At 52.5% G+C, this 25,713-nt stretch overlaps 1 protein-coding gene across 1 annotated transcript; it reads left to right on the top strand.

Moving 5' to 3' along the window:
- The first annotated feature begins 2,009 nt into the window (after positions 1-2,009).
- Positions 2,010-8,043, top strand: SIX3 (SIX homeobox 3). The gene is made up of 2 exons (XM_048482807.1): positions 2,010-3,450; positions 6,306-8,043. The coding sequence occupies exons 1-2, from the start codon at positions 2,636-2,638 to the stop codon at positions 6,496-6,498; spliced, it is 1,008 nt and encodes a 335-aa protein (XP_048338764.1). The 5' UTR covers positions 2,010-2,635; the 3' UTR covers positions 6,499-8,043.
- The last annotated feature ends 17,670 nt before the right edge of the window (positions 8,044-25,713 follow it).

Raw genomic sequence — 25,713 nt, 5'->3', positions numbered from 1 at the left:
CCTCTCCCTCTATCGCCCATCGCAGCCTTTCGAATTATGAGGATGATCGTCCCTCGAATGGGCTAAGTCACGCGATGTCGCCCCCTCCCCATTTTAATTGTGTATCTCGTTTCTCACCCCGTTCCCTCCCACTGATGTCTGTAAGGAGTTTGGGCTGCTTGTCTCATTCCCCCCCCCCTTCCCCTCGTTCTTCTAGTAGATCTGCATCGGAATGCAGAGCATAGATTCTTTAGGGGGGGTGAAGTTTTGAATTCCTCAATGTCCCCCCCCCCTTCTCCTAGAAAGGCGGCTTAGGATAATTATTTCAGTTTTATTGAGGGCAGATTAGGAGGAGTCTGGATGCTGCGTTTCAATACGCGTTCTACATGCCTTGACAATGTCCGCATTGTTTGCTGCCCATTCAAAATATACACTTTTTAACACCAACCAAAGTCCTGTCTAAATATACACAGTAAGGCTGGAAAGACATCCATGACCCGTACAAATCTCTGTAAATCACACTGCCATCGCCGCAGAAGCGAAACAAAGGAGTTACCAGCTCAAGATGCCGATTAAAATCTCCTTAAAAGCAACACACCTAAGGATAAATGCAGGCGGGCGGCCGCCGAGAGGCCCCTTCATCTGGCCAGGACGCAGCAGCTCACCAGCGGCCTTTCCCATTTGCAACAAGGGTGTGCGTTTTTGGAAGGACAGGGATATTTTGATTACTGCTGGACTGATTTTAAAAGTGGGGGGGGGAGGAGTAATTGGTCCTCCTAACTCCAAAAATATCTGGGAAATGCCCAGATCCGTTTGCTGCTCTCTACAGAAGGGTCAAAAGGTTACGGGCGAGTTGAGAGGTAATCTGAATGCCTAGTAGGATGGAGAGGTTAGAAAATACTTCTTTCTGGGAATTCTAAGCCGCAGCCGGTCCCCCTGGTGCGATTTGCTCGAGAGTATTCGGCGACTGACTGAAACAAGTCTAAGGATGCGGTCTAAGGATCCAAGTCTAATGATGCAGAGGTTGTTGGGTTGCAGTCCCGAAGTCGGCGCCCGAGCATCCCTGTCCTCTCCTTAGGGGTGGATTCCACTCCCTTGGGGTGTGTGTATGTGTGCGTGCGGTTGGGGGGGGGGGGCGAGGCGAGATTATTTCCCAGTGGACTGTAGTGTTCCTCAGCGTGAAGTTCCCGTGGATTCAAAGAAGAATCTACTTTCCTGCCAGCTTGGAGATCCAATCGACACCTTAGCAAAGTTGGGCGCGGAAGTTCCCCTGGGTAGCTGCTTTATGAGACTCTAGCAGAGGGAAGGAGAGGTGGGAAGCGCGCGGGGGGGGGGGGTTGGTTTCTCTCTCCTGCTCTCTGCTTTTCCTCTCTGCCCCAGCCAGCGCTGCATTTAGATGCTGCTTCTAGCAGGGTCAACGGCCTGAGGATGGGCCTCATGATCTCATCCAGCTTTTCTTCCCCGGCCCTATTAGTGCTCAGATAGGCAGAATGAAGCGCAACTACGTGCAAATCATGTGTAAATTGTCTCCGTTAGGAGGCCTTTATCTCCACGTGGAGCCCCGGCAGGCCGGCCGACCCATCTTCTCCTCCTTCCTAACTTCCCTTCCTTTCTTCCAAGCCGTTAGTTTAAAGCGGACTTTTAAAGATCGCGCTCACATTTCCCTTCTAATTGTACCTCCTGGTCAAACCAAAGAGATGCGCCCTGCCTTGCGCATTTCCCATCGTTTGTTTAGAGGGAGAGAAAGGGGAGGGGGGAGAGAAAGAGAGACAGCCAGAGAAGTGGAAGTGCTAAGATTAGGAGTTGCAAAGATTAAAACACACACAGACGCGCGCCCGCACACACACTCACACACTCAGACTGGCCTCGGCTCCCCTCGCCCGCCCCCCTCCCCGTGTCCCCTCCCCCTCCCCAAGTCCCCTCCCCTCCGCCTTTGGGCGCAGTGGTAAGAGCCCTTTTTCTTACGTAGTCCCCGATGATTGGCAGGGCTGACAGTGATTGGCAGGGCGCTGCCATGGCGACGCCACAACGACACCCGGCAGGCCAATAGAAAAGCGAAACAAAATGCTTCGGCGCTGCACTCACGGCGGATTTAGGGGAGATATTATGAGGCTGTTGTCATTAGGGCGATCGCCACCGACTCCCTGAATCTGCTGGCCTCGGCGGCGGCGGCGGCGGCGGCGGCGGCGGCAGTGCCGGGTCTGCAGGGAGGCGTGCGGTGGGAGCGAGCGGGCGCGCCTCTGCATGCCTGCCAGGGAGTGAGCGGCGTGCCTGCGAGTGAGTGAGTGTGCGTGAGTGTGTGTGGGTGGGTGCGTGCGTGTGTATGTGTGTGTGTGTGTGCAAGGTGGTGGGTGGACAGGTGGGTGTGCGCGCGCGCGGCTGTGGGCTTGGATGAGGGTCTCTATGTGGCTGCGGGTGCGGGTGTGGATGCTCGTGGGGTGCGTGAGCCCCCTTTCCCTCCCCTCCTCTTCTTTTTCTTTTTCTTCTTTTTCTTCTTCTTCTTCTTCTCTCTCTTCTTCTTCTTCGCCCTCTTTCCCTCCGCCTCCGTCTCCGCTCGCCCGGTCCCCTGCCCGCCGCCCGGCTTGTTGGGCGCCTTGAGCCCGCCTTGAGCCCGTCTCTTGCCGGACCCCCTTCCCCGTCCGCCAGGCTGGGTCCCATGGTGTTCCGGTCCCCTCTAGAGCTTTATCCCACCCACTTCTTTCTGCCAAACTTCCCCAGCGACCCGCACCACCACCACCGCTCGCTGCTCCTGGCCAGCGGCGGCGGCGGCGGCAGCAGCAGCAGCTCCGGAGCTGGAGGAGGCGGCGGCGGCAGTGCGGCCACCGGGTGCAGCGCCGGATCGGCCGGCGGCGGCGGCGGCGGCGGCGGCGGCTCCCGCGGGGCCCCGGAAGAGCTGTCCATGTTCCAGCTGCCCACCCTCAACTTCTCCCCGGAGCAAGTGGCCAGCGTCTGCGAGACGCTGGAGGAGACGGGCGACATCGAGCGGCTGGGCCGGTTCCTGTGGTCGCTGCCGGTAGCGCCGGGGGCGTGCGAGGCCATCAACAAGCACGAGTCCATCCTGCGCGCCCGGGCGGTGGTGGCCTTCCACACGGGCAACTTCCGAGACCTCTACCACATCCTGGAGAACCACAAGTTCACCAAGGAGTCGCACGGCAAGCTGCAGGCCATGTGGCTGGAGGCGCACTACCAGGAGGCCGAGAAGCTGCGCGGCCGCCCCTTGGGGCCCGTCGACAAGTACCGCGTGCGCAAGAAGTTCCCGCTGCCGCGCACCATCTGGGACGGCGAGCAGAAGACGCACTGCTTCAAGGAGCGGACTCGCAGCCTCCTGCGGGAGTGGTACCTCCAGGACCCCTACCCCAACCCCAGCAAGAAAAGGGAACTGGCCCAGGCCACCGGCCTCACCCCCACCCAGGTGGGCAACTGGTTCAAGAACCGGCGGCAGCGGGATCGGGCGGCGGCGGCCAAGAACAGGTCAGCGGCGGCTCCGGGCGGGCGGGCGACAGCCGGGGGGGGGGGAGGGGGAGATTGGCCTAGCTGGCTGGCTGGCTGGACTGGACGGCTCTCCTCCTCGGCCTCCTGCTTTCCTAGGCTGCCTTCCCCTGCAAACCAAAGGGTTGTTGCCAAAGGCAATCAGGCAGGCAGGCAGGCAGGCAGGCAGGCCTCTCCTCTCCCCACACATTACCAAAGAAGTTCCTGTCTTCCCGGCTCAAACTTGCAAATCAAAAGACTGGCCCAGGTGTGTCGAGGGAGGCTGCTCGGCAGAGACGGAGGCTCGGCAAGGCGACCCATTTGAGGGGCGACTGCGCCCCGGTGGGGCGAAATCCTGCTCCTCCGATTCCGCTCCGCTCTTCACTTAGCTGTTAGTTGGAGGGCGCCTCTTTTTCGCCTGTGCAAATGGCTTCAGGTCAAACACATACACTTCTGTTCCTGGGGTGGGGGCGGTGGGGGGGTGTCTGGCAATTTAAAAAGCCCACCTTCTTCTTTGTAAACAACGAGCTGCTGCGGAGTTGGAGAGGGAATTAGATGTATTTCTTTATTTGTGTAAAGAAAACTGGATTTGGCAACTGGTAACTTTCTCTCTCCCTTCTCCGCCCCCCGGCTTTGCTCACTGAACAATTTAAACAAACATCCTACTGAAAAGCGTCCTTCTGGGGGGGGGGGGGGCAGCTGTTGTGCCATTGTTCTTATTAATTATAAAAAGCAAATAAATGCATTTGCGAATGAAAGAAAGCAAGAAAGAGCAAGGCGAACAGGCAAATATAGTCCCGAAGAAAAGCACTTTTCAAAAGAAGATAGTTTCTTCCCTTCCGAATCTGCATTTATGCCGGTTTGATTTACGAATATCGAGGAATAAATACACGTGTGGGTGGTAGTACCACAGGGGCCCAAGTCTTTGGACTTTGATTGGGTTCTGTTGTTCCCACCCACTGGCAAGAGAGTGTTTCTGTGGCTTTAAATTCCTCCAGGGAATAATAGTTTGTGTGTGTGTTTGTTTTTAAAAAGTACCCTTAGTCTACATTTGGAAAAATAAATAAGTGTAGCAAACCAGAACGCACAAAATCTTTCATCCCCCTCCCACCCCCAATTCTTCACTCCTCTTTACAGTGGAAAGTTTAATTCCGAAGGGGAGGGAGTAGGAACCTTTTTAAAAAAGAATTTCAGAGCTGCCAGTAAAGCGACCAAGTAGCAAATGTGTCAGCGAGGGGGAGAGCCGGTGCACCGCGGCTGTAAGACCAGGGAAAAGAGGAAAATCCCTTTTAAAATACCCTAATTCTCGAAGCAACAAAAATTACAATACTTTATTTTCTGAAAATATTTTTTTTCAAAAATCATAGCCGAGCGGGAATGGAAATAAAAACATCCTGGGGAGGTGGCCCAATTAAATATATATATACATTTCATTTGCAAAGGACGTGGACTTTTCTTTTTACCCTGTCATGTCCCACGTTTCTAAATGAAACTTTTTGGGGGAGGGGGAAAGGAAACATGTCACCCGCTCGCTCCCGCAGTTGGGGGCAGAATCTCTCTTGATCTGCCTGGCTCTGAGTGAATCTCTCGGCTGAGCGGCGGACAGGACAGAAAATACTGGACTAGGCTCTCTAGATCATTTTCGATGGGGGTGCTCGTGTTTTTTCATCTTTTGTCCCCAAAGGAACAGGTTTAGTTCTTTACGATTCTAAGAAACTGCGACCAATATTCCTTTGTTTGCCCGCGTTTCCAAACGCGGTCGCTGGGCAAACGCAACCACAACAAACCGGAAAATACCGTGCGGGGCGGTGGGGGGTGGGGTTGGATGGGCAAGCCAAGGACTTAGAAATGTTGCTCTCCCCCAGCTCACTCCCCTTTCCCCGTGAACCAGCCCCAATATTGTGCTTGCTCTTTTTAATGTGGTTTATTTTTGCCTGGAATGGGAGGGAAATTTCCCGGCCTATTTCTAGTGTCCCTCCGCGGCCCTTGCGAATTCCGGACTCTCTTGGGGAGGAGGTGCGGGAAAGGGCACAGTAAGGCCGGCCCAGCAGTTCTCGGGGTCCCACCGACCCAGAAAGGAAAAGAACAGGGGCCAGGGAGCTTCCCTGCACATTAAACCCATCTCCCCACCCTTCCCCAGTAGGGCTTGCCGCTCAAGAGGACGGGGTTTTGATGCCAGCTCCTTTCCACCCCGTGTGTGTTTGTAGGCGTGTGGGTTTCCCCCTTGCTTTTCAATGAAAGAAGAAATAGGGTTATTGAGAGGGGCTTTCCTTCCTCACTGAAGCGAGGTTTCCTTTCCTTTCCGTTCTCGTTTGCTTCGAATCACTTGCAGGGCAAGGGAGGGTGGGGAGGTGGAGAAGAGAGGACTGGTTTGGCGCTACCGAAACCGGCAGAGGGCCGCTGGGTAGAGAGAAGAAAGAAAAGAAAAGAAAAGAAAAAGAGGAAGGAAGGAAGGAAGGAAGGAAGGAAGGAAGGAAGGAAGGAAGGAAGGAAGGAAGGAAGGAAGGAAGGAAGGAAGGAAGGAAGGAAGGAAGGGATTGAGAGGTGTGTGTGTGTGTGTTTGGGAGGTTTATTTTAGGTGGACCAGTGGGCAGGTCTGGCTGGCTGGTTGTTGGGGTGCAGGGTGTGCTTCCTAGGCTGGATAAAATAAAGGTGTCCCCCCCACCCCCCGGGCTGGGTCCAGATCCCCTTCCTTCTGTTGAGACGGCCGCCTTCGGGGCCTGGGCCGGCCCTCCGGGGCTGGGAGGGAGGCGGTGTGTCCGGGGCTCTGGCTCTGGGGCTGTGTCTGCTGTGTCTGTGTGTACCTGGACTTCTGAGCAAGGCTTTGTGCTCTTGGTTTGTGTCCCCGCGTCCTGCAGGCTCCAGCACCAAGCCATCGGACAGAGCGGCATGCGGTCCTTGTCAGAGCCCGGCTGCCCGACCCACAGCTCGGCCGAGTCTCCGTCCACGGCGGCCAGCCCCACCACCAGCGTCTCCAGCTTGACGGAACGAGCCGAGACGGGCACTTCCATCCTCTCGGTGACCTCCAGCGACTCAGAATGTGATGTATGATACCGGCCAGGGACGCGGCCCCAAGGAGCGGAAAGCACAACCAGGCGAACTGACGCGGCCCCCCCAGGTCCGCCCCCCTCCCGGCCCCGGCAAGCGAGCACCCCCCGCCCGCTCCCTCTCCGAGACCCCCCGAGCAAAGGAAGCCACTTCCACAACACACCGAGACACAGAAAGAAAAAAGAAACAAGCGGACGTTGCAAAGGTTTTTAAAAAAACAAACATTAAATTGCAAACCTGACTTAGCAAGCAAACGAGATCAGAAACAAAACATCCACTCCGAAAAGGAACTTAAAGGAAAAAGTAAATACTTGGAACAAGATGCTGATGCTGCAGCGGGGAAAATAACGACGGCGACGAGAATAACACCCGGTTATTATGAATATTATTCTTAAGAAAGAAAGGTGACATTTGTATTCTTTGTAGGAGAAAAAAGCACGATCGAGCGCGCGCTCAGTCTCTCTCTCTCTCTCTCTCTCTCTCTCTCTCTCTCTCTCTCTCTCTGGCTCCCTCTTTTCTTTTTGAGTTCATTGTTTGCGCTTTCCCATGGACTGCATCGCACCCGTTTTGCATGACTACGGTTCAATTTGTATTTGGGGTGGGGGTGGGCCGGGATATAATATTCTCTATAATAACTGAACAATAAGGAAGGGAAGCGAGGAGGTGGCCAAAAAAACAGGAAAACGCCACTTGGATTTGTAAAAAAAAGAAAAAAGAAAAGAGAGAGAGAAAAGTGGAACGGAAAAAGCATTCTTAAAAAAATTTAAAGGAACTCTTTGAAAAAGAAAAAAATATCCACTGTTTATCGCCTTCTTTGTTGGGTTTTGATCAGTTTCTGTCTTTCTCACCCGCCCCGCCCCCCACGTCCAAACGGTGGCTTAAACTCGATGCAATTTTTCCTCCTCCTCCTCCTCTTTCTCCCTCCGTGGTTGGTGGTTTTAATTTTTTTTAAAATGCTTTTGTTCAACAGACAATCATTTTCTTCGTAAGCACCTTTTTTCTACACTTCTGTCACTGCCTGTGTGGGTACTGGTTATAAATGTGGAAGAAGAATAGTTATGACTGTAACAGATTTTTATTTTTATTTCAAAATTTTATATGAATTATGTATATCTTAATGATGCGGTCATTTTCCCAGTTTGTAATATATGTGTAGAAAATGCTTGTATATGATATTTGCTCTTCTCTTCTCTGCCCCCCCCCCCGTCCCCTTCTCTCTTGGTCCCCCTTCTTTTCTCAACCCTTCTTTTTAAAAACAATATCCCTCCCACCCCTCCCCCGACTTGCGTTCCTGGCACAAACGTAGCTGTCCAGAGGTGACGGGCTCGGTTTCCGAAAGGGACCCCAAACGATAGACGACATGGAGCTTAGGGTGCCACAGTAGTTATCTTATGCAAAAAGCATTTTTGAGTATTTAAATAGCTGCTTTTGGGGTCTCTTCTTAAACTCCACGTAGGACGCTTATACCACTGTTTCCTTTACTGTGTGTTTATCTATATGTACAAACTTTCTTAAAAAATCAAATACAGTATTCCATTTTCTTATCTATTCATTGACGTTGGTGTTTTTCGTCAAAAAAACATGACGGTCTCTTACCAGCCTGCTTTCCTTTCCTTTCCTTCTTTGCGGACAAAGAAAGTGAGATTTGTTTGTTTTTTAAAATCTCCTGTTGAACGTTTTGCTCCCTTTGGTCTGTCTGTGCTTTACGCACGTGGAGGGTTTCAGGATCCAACAGCCAGTTAAGCCGAAGCTTTTGCGCTGAAGGCAGTTGAGCCCCTTTGACCACGAAGGCTCTTGTCAGAGTCAGGGTCTTTCGGAACGAGTCCCATTCCTCATCTGCGGCAGGACCACTCTGGAGCACGAAGGTTTAGGTAGGAGAGCCTAGGCCGGTTTGGGATGAAGTGCTGTGGTTGTTTGGGTTGTTGTTGAGGTGAAGACATTTGCCTAAAAGCCCATTCGCTGTTCCAGGGAAGCCAGGGCCTCTGCACTCGATGAGGGCCACATGTCAGTGAAGGTGGGCGCATTTGAAGGATCCGTGTGTCAGATCCCGAGACTCAAGACCGATCTGTGTGGGTCCTCCCCCCCCCCGCCCCCGGACGCCTGGGCTTCGTGCATGAGGCTTGCTGGGCGGAAGGAGAGGGGTGCCCGGCTGTGTCCCATCCCCACTGACTGAGGAGAGGGCCGGCAGGAAAACTGAAAACCCCCCTAAAAGGATCTTGGCCACAGAAGCCGGCCAAGCGGGCTCTGACGGGAGTGGGCTAGAAAAAGCCCGCCCTCCTTCCTTCCCCAGACCAGTCGCTTGGGTTGGGGTCTGCGCTGCTTTAGAATCGCCTTCTAAACCTCTAGGAAACCCTCAGGGAAAAGTTCAGGGATGGGGTGAGGGGGCGCATTGAAAGAAGGTGCCTTTCTGTCACAGCCCCCACCATTTGAAGCCTTCAAGATCATTGTGTTTCCTTTGATTTGTCCCCCCTCCCCCAGAAATCAGCCTAGACGACGACCCCCCTGATCTTCTAGAAGTATAGACACTTTGGGTAAGCGTTTTCTAACATTATTTTTTTTGTCTGTAGCTTTAAATGCAAACACGCCCCCCCCCTCCGGCACCTCTCTGACTCCTTCTCGGGCTCCTCCCCTGCAGTCCTAAGCCGATGGTCAATGTGCTGAAAGGAGCCATTCTTCGGCCTGGCGACCGGGGGTCCCGCGTCACCTTTGGCGCATGGAAACTTTTCTTTCCCCCCTTTTTTGCCTGGCCCGGGGCAGGTTAGTCACGCGTGAGGGAAGCGGAGGTGAATTCGAAACTTGTTTTTACTTGAAAATACAATTTTGAAACTTTGATTGGGATTAAAAGGAAACGTGCCTGGAATGTTTTCCTTGACCGTTTCCAAACTCGTTTGCGATTTCTGAATTATCTTTCTCAAGTGGTTGGTTGCCAAACGACAGGAGGTGTTCCTGGGGTGGGAGGGGGGAAGGAAGGAAGGAAGGAAGGAACTTTGGGATGAAGAAACCAAGTCAGAGACTCCCTGGCTTGTGAGCCTGTAGTCCTCCGGCCTTTGCCTTGGTCAAAAGGGCACCTGGAGGGGTTTTACTCCGGAACCGCGCAGTAGGGAAATAAAGCTAGACACCCTGACCAGATCTCTGGGTAAGTGTGACTCGGAGTAGCACTCCAAGGCACCCTGGGCAGGATTCAGCCTCGCTCAGCCACGTTCTGGTCCCATCGACTCAACAGAAGAGGCTGAAGCGTTTGCTTCCTCCCCCCCCCACCTTGAAACCTGTGGGACTGGGAAAAGGGCTTCCCTTGGACCGGGATCGTGTCCTTGGACTGCTCGGGGCCTTCTCTTGCTGTCTTGAGGAGCGGAAGGGACATGGCGAAGGGAGAAAGAGAGGGCGTGAAAAGAGATCTACTTATTTCGACTTTTTTTTTAAATCGTTGGTTCTGTCATAAACTTTACTTAAAGCCTCATCTTTCGCCTGGTCTTTTCCTGGCGATAAAAAACGGCGAGAGACTTTATCTGGCCTTCTCGTAACAGGCATTTCTGGCCCCTGAATCTTTACCCTGAGAGGTGTGCGTGTTTATGCATCTAACCCTGATTAAGGCGAAACTTCCTCTCTGTAGCGACCCAGCACTAGAGCACAAGCCCCTCTCTGTTATTGCTGAAAGGGATTCGGTGTCTATCCCTACTTTTTTTTTAAGAGAGGCATCCAGCAGCACCTCTCCTTTAACTCGAATCACCGTGAATCGGTTTTAAATCAATAAGCGAGATTGGCAACACCCCTTGCCCCTCCCCCAGTTCCTGCCCTGCAACAGAAATCGTTACACTTAACTCCGTGCAGGAAACAAAGACCCGAGAGGCCAGGAGTGTCTGCCGGGTGCCTTTGCCCAGAAAGCCCCTGGGCTGAAAAGCAGCCCCGCCGAAAAACCCTTTGCAAATCTACGCGACGGTCTTATCCATTCCCACCACCCCCTTCCTTCCGGACAACCGTGCACGGGACTGCAGGCCCATTCATTTCGGTAGGGCCGAGTACACTGCCAACCATTCAGCTGGCACTGGGGCTGGGCGGAGGGCGGAATGATGTCGGCGCTAAATTAAATTAAACTATATTATCTGTTGCCACGCAGCATCCGATATACTTGTTACTTCTGTTTTCTTTTTTGTACTGAAGTAAAGCGGGCTTAGAATTAGATCGACCTCTGTGCAAAGCATCACTGCTCAGCCTCCAAATGCATCGTTGGCTTGAACAAGGATCATTCAGCTGGGCCACAGGTTGCACACGCCCCCCCCCCTTTCCCCCTTCTCCAAAAGTAAATCGGTGCAACTAAACTGGAACAACTTTGCTTCTGGAGCAGCTGAGCTGTCAGGGGGACGGGAAGGATGAGGCCAAGTGCCCTCCTGCAAACATTTCGCTTTCCAGTTTTTGGAAGAAACTCGTTTCTTGGGGGTTGACCGGTCGTTTGAGGAAGAATCTTTATCCGGGTTATGCGGTTCTTTAAACAAATGACTGTGAGATTTTCCTCTGTCTACTGGATGCTTGTAGGAGCATGTGGTAACTTGACATCATTATCAGGTACGAAAGAGTTCCCTCCGCTCTGCCTCCGAGGGGGAAGTCTACAGATGCCCCCTTGCATGGAAGTAGGCGTTTTCTTCTCGCCTCTTACATTAGGACGAGGTCCGCAGCCCGATCCAAGAAGATTTCCCCATTGCCTTCAATGAGGCTGACTCGTAAGTATGAGCGTTGAATACGACAGCATCGGTCCCTCTTCAGTCGCAGAGCCTTAACTGTGCTGCATTTTGATTCGAAGTCCATCGAAATCAATGTGGATTAAATCGGTTTATGGTCTACCATTCGGCATGCGCCCTCCCCTCCGCTGCCAGAAACTGTTCTACCCAGACGTGCTTTGAGCATAACTTTATGAAGCAGCTGTCGGGCTTCGAGAAGAAATCGCCAGTTGCCTGCCCTTGCTGTTGTAATTCGGGCAGGTAGAAGCAAGTTCGATTAAAATCAGATGTCCGGGATGGGGCATTGGGGCAGCACCAGGGCTTTTCTTGTTCAGTGCTCACCACCTCCTGGTTTACAAAAGGAAAATCAGAAGGCACGTGAGGTTTTAAAATGCTAGAAAATATAAGGCGAGCGTATGACCCCTAGCATAAATTTTCCCTTGATGGTTTAACTGAGACTTGTTGGCCTAAATCTTGGGGATCAGCCCCTGCCCCCCAAGTATATATATAAAATTGCTTTTCAGAATCCACGATCTCAGACACGTTTGCTGCCTGCATGCCGCGCTGGGCCTTATTCCAAAGTAAGCATGAGCCGTCTGCAATGCAGGCAAGCGGCTGCTCTAGAAATCAATGGGATTTACTTCCAGGTAAATGCACTTAGACTTGGGTTGCTAGGCGGCTTGACCAATTGGGTGGCAGAGCTGTTAGTCTGCAGACAAGCCCTTGAGACTCTTACTCCCGAGTAGCATTATTGCCGCCTCCTGAAAGGATTTCGGCACTTTTTGTAGAAGCTCCTGTACAAGACAAAAGACAAAGCTCGGGATCTTTCTCCGGCCGTCCCCACCCGACACACAAACGAACTTGCATTAGGATTTGCATTAGAAACCTGAATGGTTTGATTGAGGTGTAAATATATGAAAATCTGCATTTAAGCCTTCTCCGCACCCCCCCCCCTCCCCGCCCCCAGCCCCAGCCATCTGCCCTGGGAAGATACGGCCTATCGAAAAAGGCCAAACTGGAACCGGGGAGGGGGCTGCCTCTTTTTCCTTCCTTCGGCTGATCGTTATCGACAACTCCCCTTCTCTTGTATTAGTTTATTATCCGGGACAAACTGGCCTGTTGATTAAGATGAAATTACTCGGAAGCTGAAGTGCGTTTGATCAATAGGCAAAAAGAAAAGCCACAGGACCCGAGAGGCCAGATGGCAGACAAGGCGCTCCCAGCCGGCGAGACCTGGGGGGAGCACTAGGGGGCGCTCAACGGCGACGCTGTTGCAGGGAGCTCCCCGTGCTGGGGAAAACCTGCAGCTACAGTTTGCAGTTTGCAATTCTGCTCGCCCTTCGAAAGTTAGGGAAGGTGGGAGGGCACCCTTTTAAATGGGCTATAACCCTTGGTCCATTTAGACCAGGCTAGATGTTCTGACTTAAAGATGAAAGGCTTGGTTGCATTTTGGGACCGATTCAGCTAGGTTGTCTCAGCTTTCTTTCCGCACAGGCAACTTTCACCTGCAAGCTGGATTCGAACTGAGGAGTCATTGCTTTGGATCATGTGGGTTGAGCGTCCCTCACACACTGGGACAGAAAAGTTGGAACCCTATAGGGTCTCCCTAATGCGAATGGGAGGGGTAATGGGGAGCCTTTCTCTACATTTGCTCTAGGGTTGCTCCCGTTGCCTAGGGAGTTGTGAGGAAACGGGTAATGTGACCTGTAACCTTCGCCACTTAAATCTCATCCAAAACATCGATTTGGTCTGGGTGGTTGTGTGAAAGGGAGTTCCCTCTTTCACACTGTCCCCACAGTATTAAATTGGGTGGTGAAAGATAAAAACAGATACAGGTCGGGGCCCCCCACAGGGGTCATGGGGTTATAACTCTCTCGGGCTCTGGGCGTTTGTCGAAGCCAGTTCAGACGTCTTGTAGAACTTCTTCCGGGACCACCTCCAGCTCCCGCTTCTGTTGCTCTGATGCGTTTTTCTGTCAGCTGCTGTAACCCGCGATCATTAAAATCAATGGGAGCTTTCCCTCGGACTTCCGTGGGGTCCGATTTGTTTTTGCCTTTGTAGAGAGGTGTATGTTCGTGCAGGCAGATCAGACCAGGTGTCTGCAGGCGTAGCAAGGTCCGGTCTGTGCGCGGGGCCTTTTGTCTGGCCTGCGAGGAAGTCACCTGGAAGCCCCTCCTTCCCCCTGGAGTTCCCTTCAGCGACATGGCTGTCCTTTGTGTGCCTCTCCTCACCGCCCCCCCCTCCGGGAGTGAAGGGAGGGGGCTCTTTTCCCGGCCGGGATCGGTTTTCGATCCTTTCTCGCTTGGGCGGCGTGATCAATTACACAGCCTGCCTTTGCGAAAGAGGCGCCTCTCTTGGCCGCTTGGCCCCGTCCGTTCTTCAGCCTCACTCGAGAAGGTTCGAGTCCCGGCCTGCCGTGAAAAGAAACGGGGACGTTGGTGCCCTGGCATCGCTCTCATTTCCTCGGTTAGCTGAGCACAACTTTTCTATTCGTGTGTATTCATGCAGGGCCTCATTGAGCTCCACACACAGACACAGCCCTGCGCTGGCCTGGATTCAGCGGAAGGGGAAGGACGGACGAGCGGCGCCTCTGCAGAGGGTGGGGACCGCGCACACGCGGGCACACACAGGCCCTGTGTGTGGGGAGGGGGGGGGTCGCCCTTCTTTCTCTCCCCCCCCTTGTTGTATCACCGAATGCAGGGTTCCTACCATCATACACATATACAGAAGTACAGCACCAATTAAACATATACCAGATCTCTCTCTCTCCCGTTCCCAAAGTTACCCAGGGCGCGCACCCACACGCTTCTGACACAGCCATTCAGACGGGCGATACACATACAAGCAGTGAGTCCTTACATGCAGGCGGACACCGAGACAGACACTGTGGAAAAAGCTCCTGGCTTCTCCCGGCGAGAAAACCAGTTCGCCAGTGCAGAAGAGCAAGAGGGAAGAAGCCGGCGACCCTACAGAATGGGGGGGGGGGGGAGTCCCAGAGGAATGTTCCAGGAGGAGAGCTGAGGAAATATTGCATTTGAAGAGGAGATGGGATCCCAGACGGAGCGAATATCATGGGCCCGAACAGGTTTGGAAGAAGCCGCATCTTGGCCGTGTGTGAGAAAGGGGTTTTGCCAGTCGCCCCCAGGCTCTGCCAGCGTCTCAGGTGCCAGGGGAGGCGAGCGGGATGCGACAAAGGAATCCTCAGCGCTGGCTAGCAATTCTCTCTTTCCCCCTCCCCCCCACCCGGAAATGCCTTGTCATTTCAGATTTAGTCTCCTGAAGGAATGTTCAGAAATGCAACTTGGCTGCGGGCATACACGCACTTTCAAGGACAAAGGCCACTGAAGACCGTGGGACTTACTCCCAAGTAAATGGACCTATGACTTGTTGCTGCTCCTCACATATCACTGACATTGGAGAATGTTCTTTGGGAGTTCCTTAGATAAATCATTAGATTATCATAAATTCCTCCCGATCCCCAGCCCAAATAAGCTCTGGGGGGTTCCGATCAACCTTTTAAAAAAGGAGAGAGAGAGAAAGGTAACAACCGTTCTTAGTCCTGTTCACGCAACACAGAGAAGGCCAAGGACTCGTAACTCGGCTGGTTCAATTCGACTGTGTTTTCTGGGAGTCAATCAGCCTTCTGGCAAGCCCGGTTCAGCCGGCTGCGCTTCGGCTTGCTGGTTTGCTTTGCTGGGTTTACTGCCATCTTCCGGACATGGGTGTCTGCGTGTTTAGCCAGGAGTGGGTGGGCAGCAGCATTGCAAACCCACAACCTGTTTCCTGCCCGCCTGCCTGATTCCGTGACTTCTCCAGCAAGTGCATCGCGGGCTGCAGCCTAACCCGGGTTGGGGCCTCTTTTTCTTCCTCTGGCGAAGATTATAAAAAGAAGAAGAAGAAGATCTCTGGTAATATCTTGTTTGAACACCAGACATGCTTTTGAAAACCTAAACTGGGTCAGCACAATAGTTCAGTGGCGCCGAAGGTGCCTGCAACATTCTCTCTCCAGCCTGAGTGATAAAAAAAAATTCTTTAAGACTATTGGGATTTAAAACAGTAATTCTATTAAATAGTAATTGAAGGGTCGCGAGAGGCTATGATACAGGATCAGCAGCGTGTAAGCCGCGCGTTTGAACTTTAATTTGGAATCATAGGCAGATGGGATCACGGCCCCTTTATATGATGCTTGCAGATTTAAAACTAGCCGGCCTGAAAAGGGGCGGGGGGCGGGAGGGAGGAGGGAGAGGGAGAGAAGCTGCAATGCAGATTCATTCATTAAACATGAAAGGTTAGCGCAGGAGAAGGACAAGCGTTTAGACGTTTAGGTGGATGCTGCAATATTCCCCCCCCCCCGGTCGCCCCCCTCCAACTGTCTGTTCTGCGGCTTCTCAGCTGTTCTTATAAATAACCTGGGTTAAGGGCCTCCACGGAGGTGACTTTACACCTTTTTTTTTTTGCAGGCTTATTTGTTTCCCCCACATCCCGCCTTTCCTGCTGCAAGGGCTTGCTCCAAGAGAAACGATGAAGGTCGGCTGAAGGAGCCCTATTCACGCCGCTCGCATCAGCCTTGCCGGGGAGCAGGGTCCCTCCTGGCCAGGGTGGCCTGGTCTGGCTGGAGGTTCCTGCCGGGAGAACGCCGAAATGGGCCTGCCAGGGCCTAATCCTGAGCCACTCCAGGCGGCAACAAGGTGCCCTGCTGCTGCTGAGATACTTCAGGCCTCACAACGTCCCAGCCTCGGTAATCCAATGAGTCCTTCTAAGGCAAAGGTGTCAAACTCGCGGCCCTCCAGATGTTATGGACTACAGTTACTATCATGATGTTGGCAGGGGATGATGGGAACTGTAGTCCATAGCATCTGGAGGGCCGCAAGTTTGACACCTATGTTCTAAGGGGATTCACTGCTCCGAGGCACGGTGGTGGCAGCTCAGAGGGGATAAGACTAGAAGGAATCAGTCCCCCTTTCTCTTTGGTAGATGAGATAATAGAACCTGAATGTTCAGAAGCTCTTTGGCCGTATAATAGGTGTCAATATTATGTGATGAGGAATGGTTTTCTGTGAGCTCCCTAAGTGACCGGCTGTCCATCATCTGGAAGCGGAGATTTTGGAGTTGATCCAGCAAAGGCTCTTCTGATGTTCTCCGAATGCAGAGGTGTCCAACTCTGGTGCTTCAGATGTTCATGGACTACAATCCCCATCAGCCCCTGCTGGCTTGGGAATTGTAGTCCATGAACATCTGAAGCGCCAGAGTTGGACACCCCTGTCTTAATGGCTCACATTCCACCTATGCAGAAATCCAATGGGATAAATTGAAGGGGGGGGGGGAGGCATAGATGTTCTTGCTGGAGAAGGTGACTTGTGCCCACCTCCTCTTTTGCCTGTGGAGCTTGCTCTGAACTTCCCCCTGGGCTGTACTTTGAGCGACTGGAAGGGAAGAAATCAACCTCGATTCCAACGTCTTGGCTTTCCTTTGAGGAACTCCGTCCTTGTGCACGGCTCTCCACATCTCCACTGAATCTTCACAAGCACCCTGTGAGGGTGAGTTAGGAAAGTCCGTAGTGACTGGCCCCAGGTCCCTCAGTGAGCTTTCATGACTGAGTTGGGATCAGGACCTGTTCCAACTCTTTAACCATCACACCCTTGGATTTTGAAGTCCTCTCCAATGTTCTGCAGCCTTGACTTTCTTCCTGGTTGAATATTATGTATGATCCTCTGAAGATGCCAGTCACAGATCAAGGAGAAACGTGAGGAAAAAATACCACTGGAACACGGCCATACAACCCGGAAAACCCGCAACATCCTAGTGATTCCAGCCCTGAAAACCTTCCACAATATATTGTTATTCAGTTTGAAGGGTTGCATGTTGAGAAACTTTTTAGCCTGGGGATCGTTAGTTGTATCCAGATTTTTCCAAACACCTCAGGGTTGGTCAGGAGTGGGGATCTCTCCCCCCACAAGAATTCTGTGAATTTAGAAGGAGAGATTTGGGGCTAGTTCCCACTGAATCGACCTGTATCAGTCATGCATCACAAAGAAAATTATATGTCAGGGAAGGACCATAGCGGCCTATTCTTCACTGTGAAGGGCTTGTTTTCTATGTGGATTTAATTCCCTTTTGTCTGAGGTAGCATGCCGTCTAGTCACACACACACACACACACACACACACCCCACTCGCCAGCTAGAGTGGTACAGACCAGACTCCCAGTTTACCAGGCCAGTGACTCTGAGGCTAAAAACAAAGGTGTGTAGTTGGATCTTCTCCTCCAGTGCCATCCAGATGTAGTGTGAACAGAGTCAGATGTTTGCTGAAATCTATGGCCTCAGATTAGGAAGGGCCACTCAGCACCACCACACTTAAGGGAATTTAAGTGGAAGAGCCACACACATTTTGGGGCAATGCTGTGGGACCAAAAGGAACTTGGCATGATCGGGGACTTCAACATATTTCAACAGGACCTGAAGGTGAGATGCGAAGGCCCTCCCAGCTTCCTGAGAAGTCTTTTAGTTTTGCTTTCCAAGGCCTCTTCCCCCAGCCACTTCCCCCAGATGAACAGAGGGCTCGTATGGATACTCCAGAGTGGAGGCAAATGCACTCTGCGCAAGCTCAAGGGATTGGAATAGATTCTAAGGTCAAACTCTGTGTAAACGTAAACTTGGATCCAGAAACTCCCTCTCCCCCCGCTGGTAAAGATATGGTGCCCCCCCCCACGCTCGGTTCTGGCCCCCCCACCTTCTTCAGTCCCCTTTTGTCGCCTGCATGACATTGAATCCCCCCTCCCAGTCGCCCCTCGCATGTTTATTTTTAAATATTTGCCAAAGAAACCAGTTTTAAAGGCTCGCCTAATTAACACTCCCCCCCCCTCCCATCCCGAGTCGTCTGGGCATTGAGGACCACAAAGTGCAGCGCATAATTCCTCGCTTTCGGGGGGTGGGGGGTAGGCTGGGCGAGTGGCTGGTGGGTTCCCGGAGAGATTGCAGGCTGGCTGGAGCCTTTCCAGAGCGTCGACGGTTTCAGATGTTGGATTTTCCGATGAGTATTTACCTTCATAACTAATTTAAGACCATTATTAAATAGAAATTCTCAGCAGGGCTCCTTAATGATGGAACACGTTGCTAATTAGAGAGTTTACGCTCTGTTTTGGCGAGGCGGTCTAGAGGGATGGGGTTGTGCTCTGCATGCAAACGCGGGATTACCGGCGAGGAGAGAGAGAGAGCGCGCGCGCGGGAGAGCAAAGCCAAGCCTGAACATTTCAATCATGCGGTTAGAGTGACAGGCCGGCCGGGCTCCCTTCTCGGCGGCGGCTCCAGATAACACGCAGCAGCGTCTGCTTGCTGTGCTGTTCACACGCGCTCAAGCACGCGGGAATTCCTGTGAAGGGCAGGCTGCCCCTTTGACCTCCCCCCAGCTCCCTGGTTGCCACCTCGGCGGGATCTTCAAGGCTGACCTCTCTACGCAAAGCACACAGGGACTCAGCTGACACGTGAACTTTCGACCCTGGAGGACTGGTAGGGATGAATGAGCCCCTCCCAGTAAAAAACCGCAGACCGAGGAGGGACTCAATCACGCCTGCCCGCCCTCTGGGATGTCACCTGGCTTCGAAGGTAAGACGGTTCACAGGTTCAGTTGAGCATCATTAAAACCCGGAATGTTTGAGGGATGAGTAATGAAGGCATGTTCTGGAACGTGTGAACTGCCTTCCTGCGTAAGAAGCGAGGTTGCAAGTCTCAGGTAGAACAAAAGTCGAGGATCACCCCCATGAAGTGGCTTTTGGCGGGATATCCACACGTGGCAGCGTCTCCCCTTCCCTTGCATTTCTGTCCTCAAGAAGAAGAAGAGTTTGTATGTATATCCTACCTTTCTCTCCTGTAAGGAGACCCAAGGGGGTCTACAATCTCCTTTCCCTTCCCCCACCCAACAAACATCCAAAGAACTGTGACTAGCCCAAGGTTACCCAATTGGCATGTGATGCAGTGCACAACCTAATCTGGTTCACCCGATAAGCCTCCACAGCTCAAGTGGCAGAGTGGGGAATCAAACCCGGTACTCCAGATTAGAGTGCACTTGCTCTTAACCACTACACCACTCTGGCTCTCAAACCTGCCCACCCTCAATCAGTTGACTAAGCCCAGATAGACGACCGACCGAAGTCAGAGTGAGCCCTCTCCCCTCCTCCAGGGGTGCTTGACGTCTGGACAGCTGAAAATAACTTTCTGCCAGGTGTTTGGCATGGTGGCTGAGTGGCATCGTGTGGCACAGTGTAAGCAGGCAACATGTCAGATTATTCCAAAACTACGTTTCAGGGTGTTCACATAGATGATAGCATCGAGAAGCACACGTACAAATTACCCTCTTGTACTCCTTGTTCATGTTGTCCAGAGTGTTCATTTTTGAGGTTTAGAGCAAAATCGGCTGTGAATCTCGCTGCAGTTCTTGAATGGCTAACCTACCTTACAGAGTTGTTGTGAGCCATTGCCAGCTCGAAGGAAAGGCAGAGCTGCTCTTTGCGCAGGGCTGAAGGTGTGCGTGTGGCTTTTTTTGGGGAGGGGGAGGGTCTTTATGGTAACCATAAGAGCTCAATTCCTGAAGGAGGCCTCTATTTCAGGACTAGCACTAGATTTAAGGGTGAGTGTTCATGCATATGAACAATGAAAGAAGCCCTAAGATTTCCAGACACATTTGCCAAAAGTAGAAGATCTTTGCTCTTTGAAAAAGCTCTGATAACATTGCTGTTATAAAGTATGTCACAAATTATTAAATATACAAGTGTCTGGAAAATGCGTTCCCTCTCTCACCTGATTACAGCCATTAACTCTTGCTGAGAAACCTGCCCTGTAGTTTAAATCTCTTTGCTCCATCCCACCGACTCATGGATACATGACACCGGGGTCATCCATGGCAGCATTGGGAAGACTGAGACTGCCTGACCCCTTGTGTGACCCAGCCTTCCTTCAGGGCAGCAGGCGCAAGGTTCTCTGCTGGCCCCCCACAATCCCAGACCTGCTGAATTTACAAGCTCCTGAATCCCACGCCTTGCACCTGGGTCCACACGTGATGCTGTAATACGTGTTTGAAATCCTAAACCGAGTCTTTCAACCGAGGCGCTCCCGACCCATGTGCGTGTGAACAGAGGGGAGAGGCTCACCCCCAGTGGGCTGAATCGCGAGTGAGTTTGGGACTCTCCCAGGCTCGGCAGGAAAACCAAGCCCTGCCTGGCCGAACAAAGGCGCCTCTCTGGCCGACGGGCTCCGGCCCGGGCTTGTCATCGTAAATAGGGAAGTTCAGGGAGGCAAAAAGCTGAAGGAAACGGGACCTGCTGCAGCCAAAGCCGGAGCTATCGTTACATCTACGCTGGGGCTCAGCCCTGCCTGCGCCTTCATGTTCAATGGGTGAAGCACCGTGCCTGCTTTGCACACGGGAGGCCAGGTTCGACCCCCACTTGCTTCCTACAGGATCCCGGGGAGGGGGGCGGAGGGTAGCCCTTAGTTGAGATCCGGGGTGGGCACCTGTACCAAGTTAGGCCAGTCAAGAGGATACGGCTTCCCAGGAGGGGCTGGCTGAGGTTATTCGCTGGTCAGGGGAAAGCACTGGGCCGTACCTTTGTGACCTGACATAGCCCACAAGCTGCTATGGCGCTGGGGTTGAGTGACAGACTTCCAGAGACCTTGGAATGGGCAATGGATGACGGGTCGCCTCGGGGACACTACCCAGTGTCCTGCCCATCTGCAAAGTCGATGGGGGGGGGGGATTCTTAAACTGCACATGATTTTTTGATTGGAAATATTTCTGAACAGCCTTGCTGTCCTTGCTATGTGCAAAGAGGTTTGCTATGAAACTTGTGAATGAAGCAACAATGCGGGGGTGGGGGACACAAACTTGAAAATAAAATCCAAGAAATCAGTGCTAAATACCCAGCAAGGAAGTGGGTGCCCATCAGTGGCTTTAAAAATTGCAGGAAAAAAGTAAACTGAACCAGTCACCGGAAGCTCCTTTAGGAGAAAGCCGGACGAACCTCCTACCAGAAGGGGCCCATAGTGTAGGCGAGCCTTTGGGTGCTTAGTGTACCTAGCAAAGGCTCTGATGCACCTGGAGGATTGAGGAGGTATCCCACAGCCACCTATTCTCGACCCGTTCAGGGAATGATCTCTCCTACAACAGCACACAACAGATAAATAATCACTAGTCTGGACCAAAAAGGGGCTGGACAGGTGGGCAGCCCAACAAACTGATCCAAGAGGGCTTAAGGAAGTGAGTTATCTGTGCCACAAGGAGGGAGTTCTGTTTTTAAACCCAAACTCTTGGAGTCACTAGCAGTCTAAATGAGGGGTGGTTCCTATTCTGAGACCACTATCCCACATCCCTCACGAGACATCTCGTTCAGCAGCCATATGGGAAGGGGTGGAAAGAGCCACCTTGACCCCTGAGATACTGGGGGGTGGCAAAGTAGTGCAGGGGAGGAGGAGGAGCTTTTAACACATTATCTGGAAGTTCCATCAGTAGAACTTCAAAGTAAGGGCCATAGATGGAGGGCACCTTCTTGTTACAGTTCAATCTACTACCGGTACTCCAGTCCAATGAAATCGTTGCAACCAGAAGAGGAAGAGATATCACACCCATTTAGAGGTGCCACTAGATAATTCAAAGAGATGCCAGATTGTTCAAGGCCTTCATGGACCTTGTCTCCATATGTTTCAGAAGCATATAAGAATACTCCCCATAATGCAGATAGGAGCTGAGAAAGAGAGCGACTTGGCCAAAATAATCTCTTGAAATAATGATGGAGCCTAGATTTGAGCCCACCCATCTCCTCCTGCTTTGCTGAGTTTGGGGCAAATTCAACCTTTTTATTGACTTACTAGAGCAGGCCAAGACAGTAGGCAAAGAGTCAGGGGTGTCCATCTCTGGCCCCCTGGATGTTCAAGGATTATGATCCCCATCAGTCCCTGCCAACTGACCATGTTGGCAGAGGCTGATGGGAATCATAGTCCATGAACATCTGCAGGGCCAGAGTTGGACACCTCAGCTAAACACACATTAGCCAAAGCTAATTTTGCTACTCCTTGAAGTGCCACAGGACACCAGTTTCATGTTGCTGCTTCAGCAAAACTGGAGCTCAGATGAATCCATCTGGAATTAACTCCAGTTTAGTTCATGGGGACCAAATGATCACCACCACCTCCTCTTCTGGAATCCAGACGGCCAGTTCCTTTCTTCATTTCTATTATTCAGTAAACCCAGCACACAGCAAACCTGCTTGGTGCTGGATTCGATTAAATACAGGGTCCCAGCAGGAACTCACACAAGAAACTGGATTTAGTGCAGCAAGAGATAGGTAACTCTTAACTTTGTCTTCTGACTTGGATGGGAGATGGAGATGGGTAGTTGGAGTCTTTGGAGAGGATCATTTACACTTGGCGAAGGCCAGGATCTCAAAGAAGAACTTTTGTTACTAGATTTTAATCCCCATTAACTCTTCAGGTTGGCTTTCCCTATTAAAATCTTCTGAACTGGGTCGATTTTAGTGTTGTTTATGCCATATATCGGGAACACATCAGATTTAGGGATATACCTGGAACACCTGCAAAGCTATTTTAAGATGAATTTGCTTCCAGAAGCATCTGCACCTACCATTTCCTCCCTGATGAAAGAATTTACCGGAAGTCTCAAGCGGGTGGGACTGTGATTCCTATAGCCACGTGGATTCTCTTCCAGAGAAAAAGGTGTTTTAAAACAGCCAATAGAATATCTGCCTGGAAAACGTTCCTCTCAGGAATCAAGCAAGTGCGCGCTGATCACAGGGCAAGATAAAGGCATAACATCTAGCCATGCGCGCTCTATCGCTTTGGCCACGGAGGAGGGAGAAGGAAGGCTATATCTTCTGGTTTGCTGCGCACTTAAAATCTCTCCGGCTTGTACCGGTACTTGGTGGCCTTAGGTCAGTGATTTCATTCCAGATGTTGAGGGCAGCTAGATCGAGTAGGCAAACTGTGAGATGATCTTCCGAACGTCAGAAATTTGGTAGGAAGCTGGAAGGCGCCGGAGGGAAACAAAACCCTGGCCTGCGCGCTTCCACCGATTTCCCACCCACCCCTTTCCGGCTCATCCTGTCAATCAGTTTTGCCCTCTGCACCGACACCTGGTGGTCAGTGTTTGGAGGAGCTTCTTAGGGTCGCACTCACTGAAATGGGCGCCGTGGAGAGGAGTTTCCGCCTTCGCTTCTTCCAGCCCCAGCCCCCGGCACCGAGTTGCTTTCAAGTCAGTCCAGTCTCCAAGTGCATTCACACGAGATAAGCACTCTTGATCGAATGCCGGAAAACGCCAACTCTTTCTCGAGAGCCACGTCTGCAGTCCTCCAGGCGGCAAAGTGAAAGACCAGAAGCGGTACCGGGCAGGTCCTGATTTTACAACCGCTTTTGTTGGGGCGGGAAAAAGAATTGGGCGCGCTTTGGAACAACACCGTGAGAACAGAACCGACTTGAGCGGCGATCTAAGGAATGACATCTGTTTTCAGTGGCACAGCCCTGGCCATAATAATGACCAGAGCTCTTCTGACCCGGCAATGGTTCCTTTTTCTTCCCACCATGGCCTATTTGGTAGGGGGAGGGGGCCTCTGGTGTGGCTCTGAGCGGCCTCTTAACAGGCCTGAGCCCCGGTACCTCTCCCTTTAGAAGCCACCTTCGGGCGGTAACTTTGCCGCATGGAGAGTTTTGGAGGCCCCGGGCTCCGCTAAGGTACCCCAGGAGGCGCGGAGCTTCGATTCGCAAGGACACAGCCATCCCAGCAGATGTCACGCTCGCTCGCTCGCTCCCCTTGGGTGACACTTGGGGGACACCTTCTCTCCCCATGAAGCGCTCATTGTCTGCTGGGCGCGCGGAAAGAACGAGCCCGCCCTGCCTCCCATTGTTCGCGCTCCAGTGAGTTTCTGCAGCAGCTCCCATCAAGGGCACTTGGAGGGCGGGCGGCGAGAGCCAAGATGCGTCAGGACTCGCTTTTCTGAGCGTTAGAGCCCGGCGGTCACAAAAAGGGATGGCCTCCTCTGAGCACGCGCAGAGTGTCTTTTCTCCCGCCCCGATTAATTGTTTGCGCCACTTGCTTCTTCATGGCTTGGTTTCCTGACCCCAGCGCTTTTCAGAGTACAGCTCGCAAACTCTGGTTCAAATCTCGCCTTTCCTGTGAATTCAAGCAGAGACGGCGAAATAATGTTTCTGAAGTGCTGGACACTCTCCAAACCGTGGTATAAATGCAAAGTATTATTAATGGGGACTGTGTGGCGGTGAGGAGAGGAGTGGAACAGGGCAGGGCAGAGGATGACTGAGCGGAGGAAGAGCCCGGCTGGGCCCCGCAGTTCTTAGTCTCGCACCCTATGCAACGGTGCATTGTGTCTAAACATGGAAGTTAAGAACATCAGAACATACGGTTCTCTGTAGCTATCCTCACTAGTAGCCAAGAATAAACAACCACTATGTCAGTCCAACCCTCTTCAAAGCCATCTCATCCCCATATCTTGTGGCAGAGAATTCCAGGTATTAATTCCAGCTGTTCTGAGGTTACTAGAAGAAGGCTGTTCCGAGGCTACAAGAAGAAGAAGAAGAAGAAGAAGAAGAAGAAGAAGAAGAAGAAGAAGAAGAAGAAGAAGAAGAAGAAGAAGAGTTGGATTTATATCCCCCCTTTCTCTCCTATAGGAAACTCAAAGGGGCTTACAAACTCCTTTCCCTTCCCCCTACACAACAAACACCCTGTGAGGTAGGTGGGGCTGAGAGAGCTCAGGAGAACTGTGACTAGCCCAGGGTCACCCAGCTGGCGTGTGTGGGAGTGTACAGTGCCCGTCAGTTGCACCAGGAGACCCGACGGAATCCTACGGAGACAATCGGTTTCCTCCTCCTCCTCGAGTATAATTCAGATAAACCTTCACTTATAATGCCGTGGAGGGGAGGACGAGGTCCTGCTTGGCTCTGCGCCCATTCTGCAGGGGGAGACTCGGCGTACACCCTGCACCGATTAAAGTTAGGGGGGCAAACTACCCAAGCACCCTAGGCAGGCGGACCTCCACATCTTCCTGGCCCTGATTCCTTACAGCTTTCGGCCCCCCACCCCACCCCGCCCCGCCAAATTTCATCAGGTTTCTCAGAAGCTTGGAGGCCTCTCTGCCGGGAGAAGATACCCTTGGGGATGGGCACCGCGGGGACCAGACTCCGGTTTTCCGATCCCTCTAGATCCCCCTCCAGACTGGGGAGTCTCCCCCCATCCCAAGCCTCCCCAACCACTCCCTCGGCGGCGGGATCCTCGCTGGCCGTACAAAAGGCGCCGAGAGGGAGAGGAGCAGTGGCAAGTTGGGAGCCAAGGGCAGATGGCAGAGGCGGCGGATGCCAGCCTGCCGAGAGGCCACGGGAAGGCGGAGGAAAGCCGGCTGAGCAGCGCCGGGGTCGCCTCGCCCCCCCCCCCCCCCCGTGGAGAAAGAACAGCCAAACTCGGGCGAGGCCACTGGGAGGAGAAACCCCCCCCCCCCC

This window comes from Sphaerodactylus townsendi, linkage group LG01 (genome assembly GCF_021028975.2).
Source record: "Sphaerodactylus townsendi isolate TG3544 linkage group LG01, MPM_Stown_v2.3, whole genome shotgun sequence".
Lineage (NCBI taxonomy): Eukaryota > Metazoa > Chordata > Lepidosauria > Squamata > Sphaerodactylidae > Sphaerodactylus > Sphaerodactylus townsendi.
Note: the sequence above shows the minus strand (reverse complement) of the source record. Positions and strands in the feature narration are given on the sequence as shown.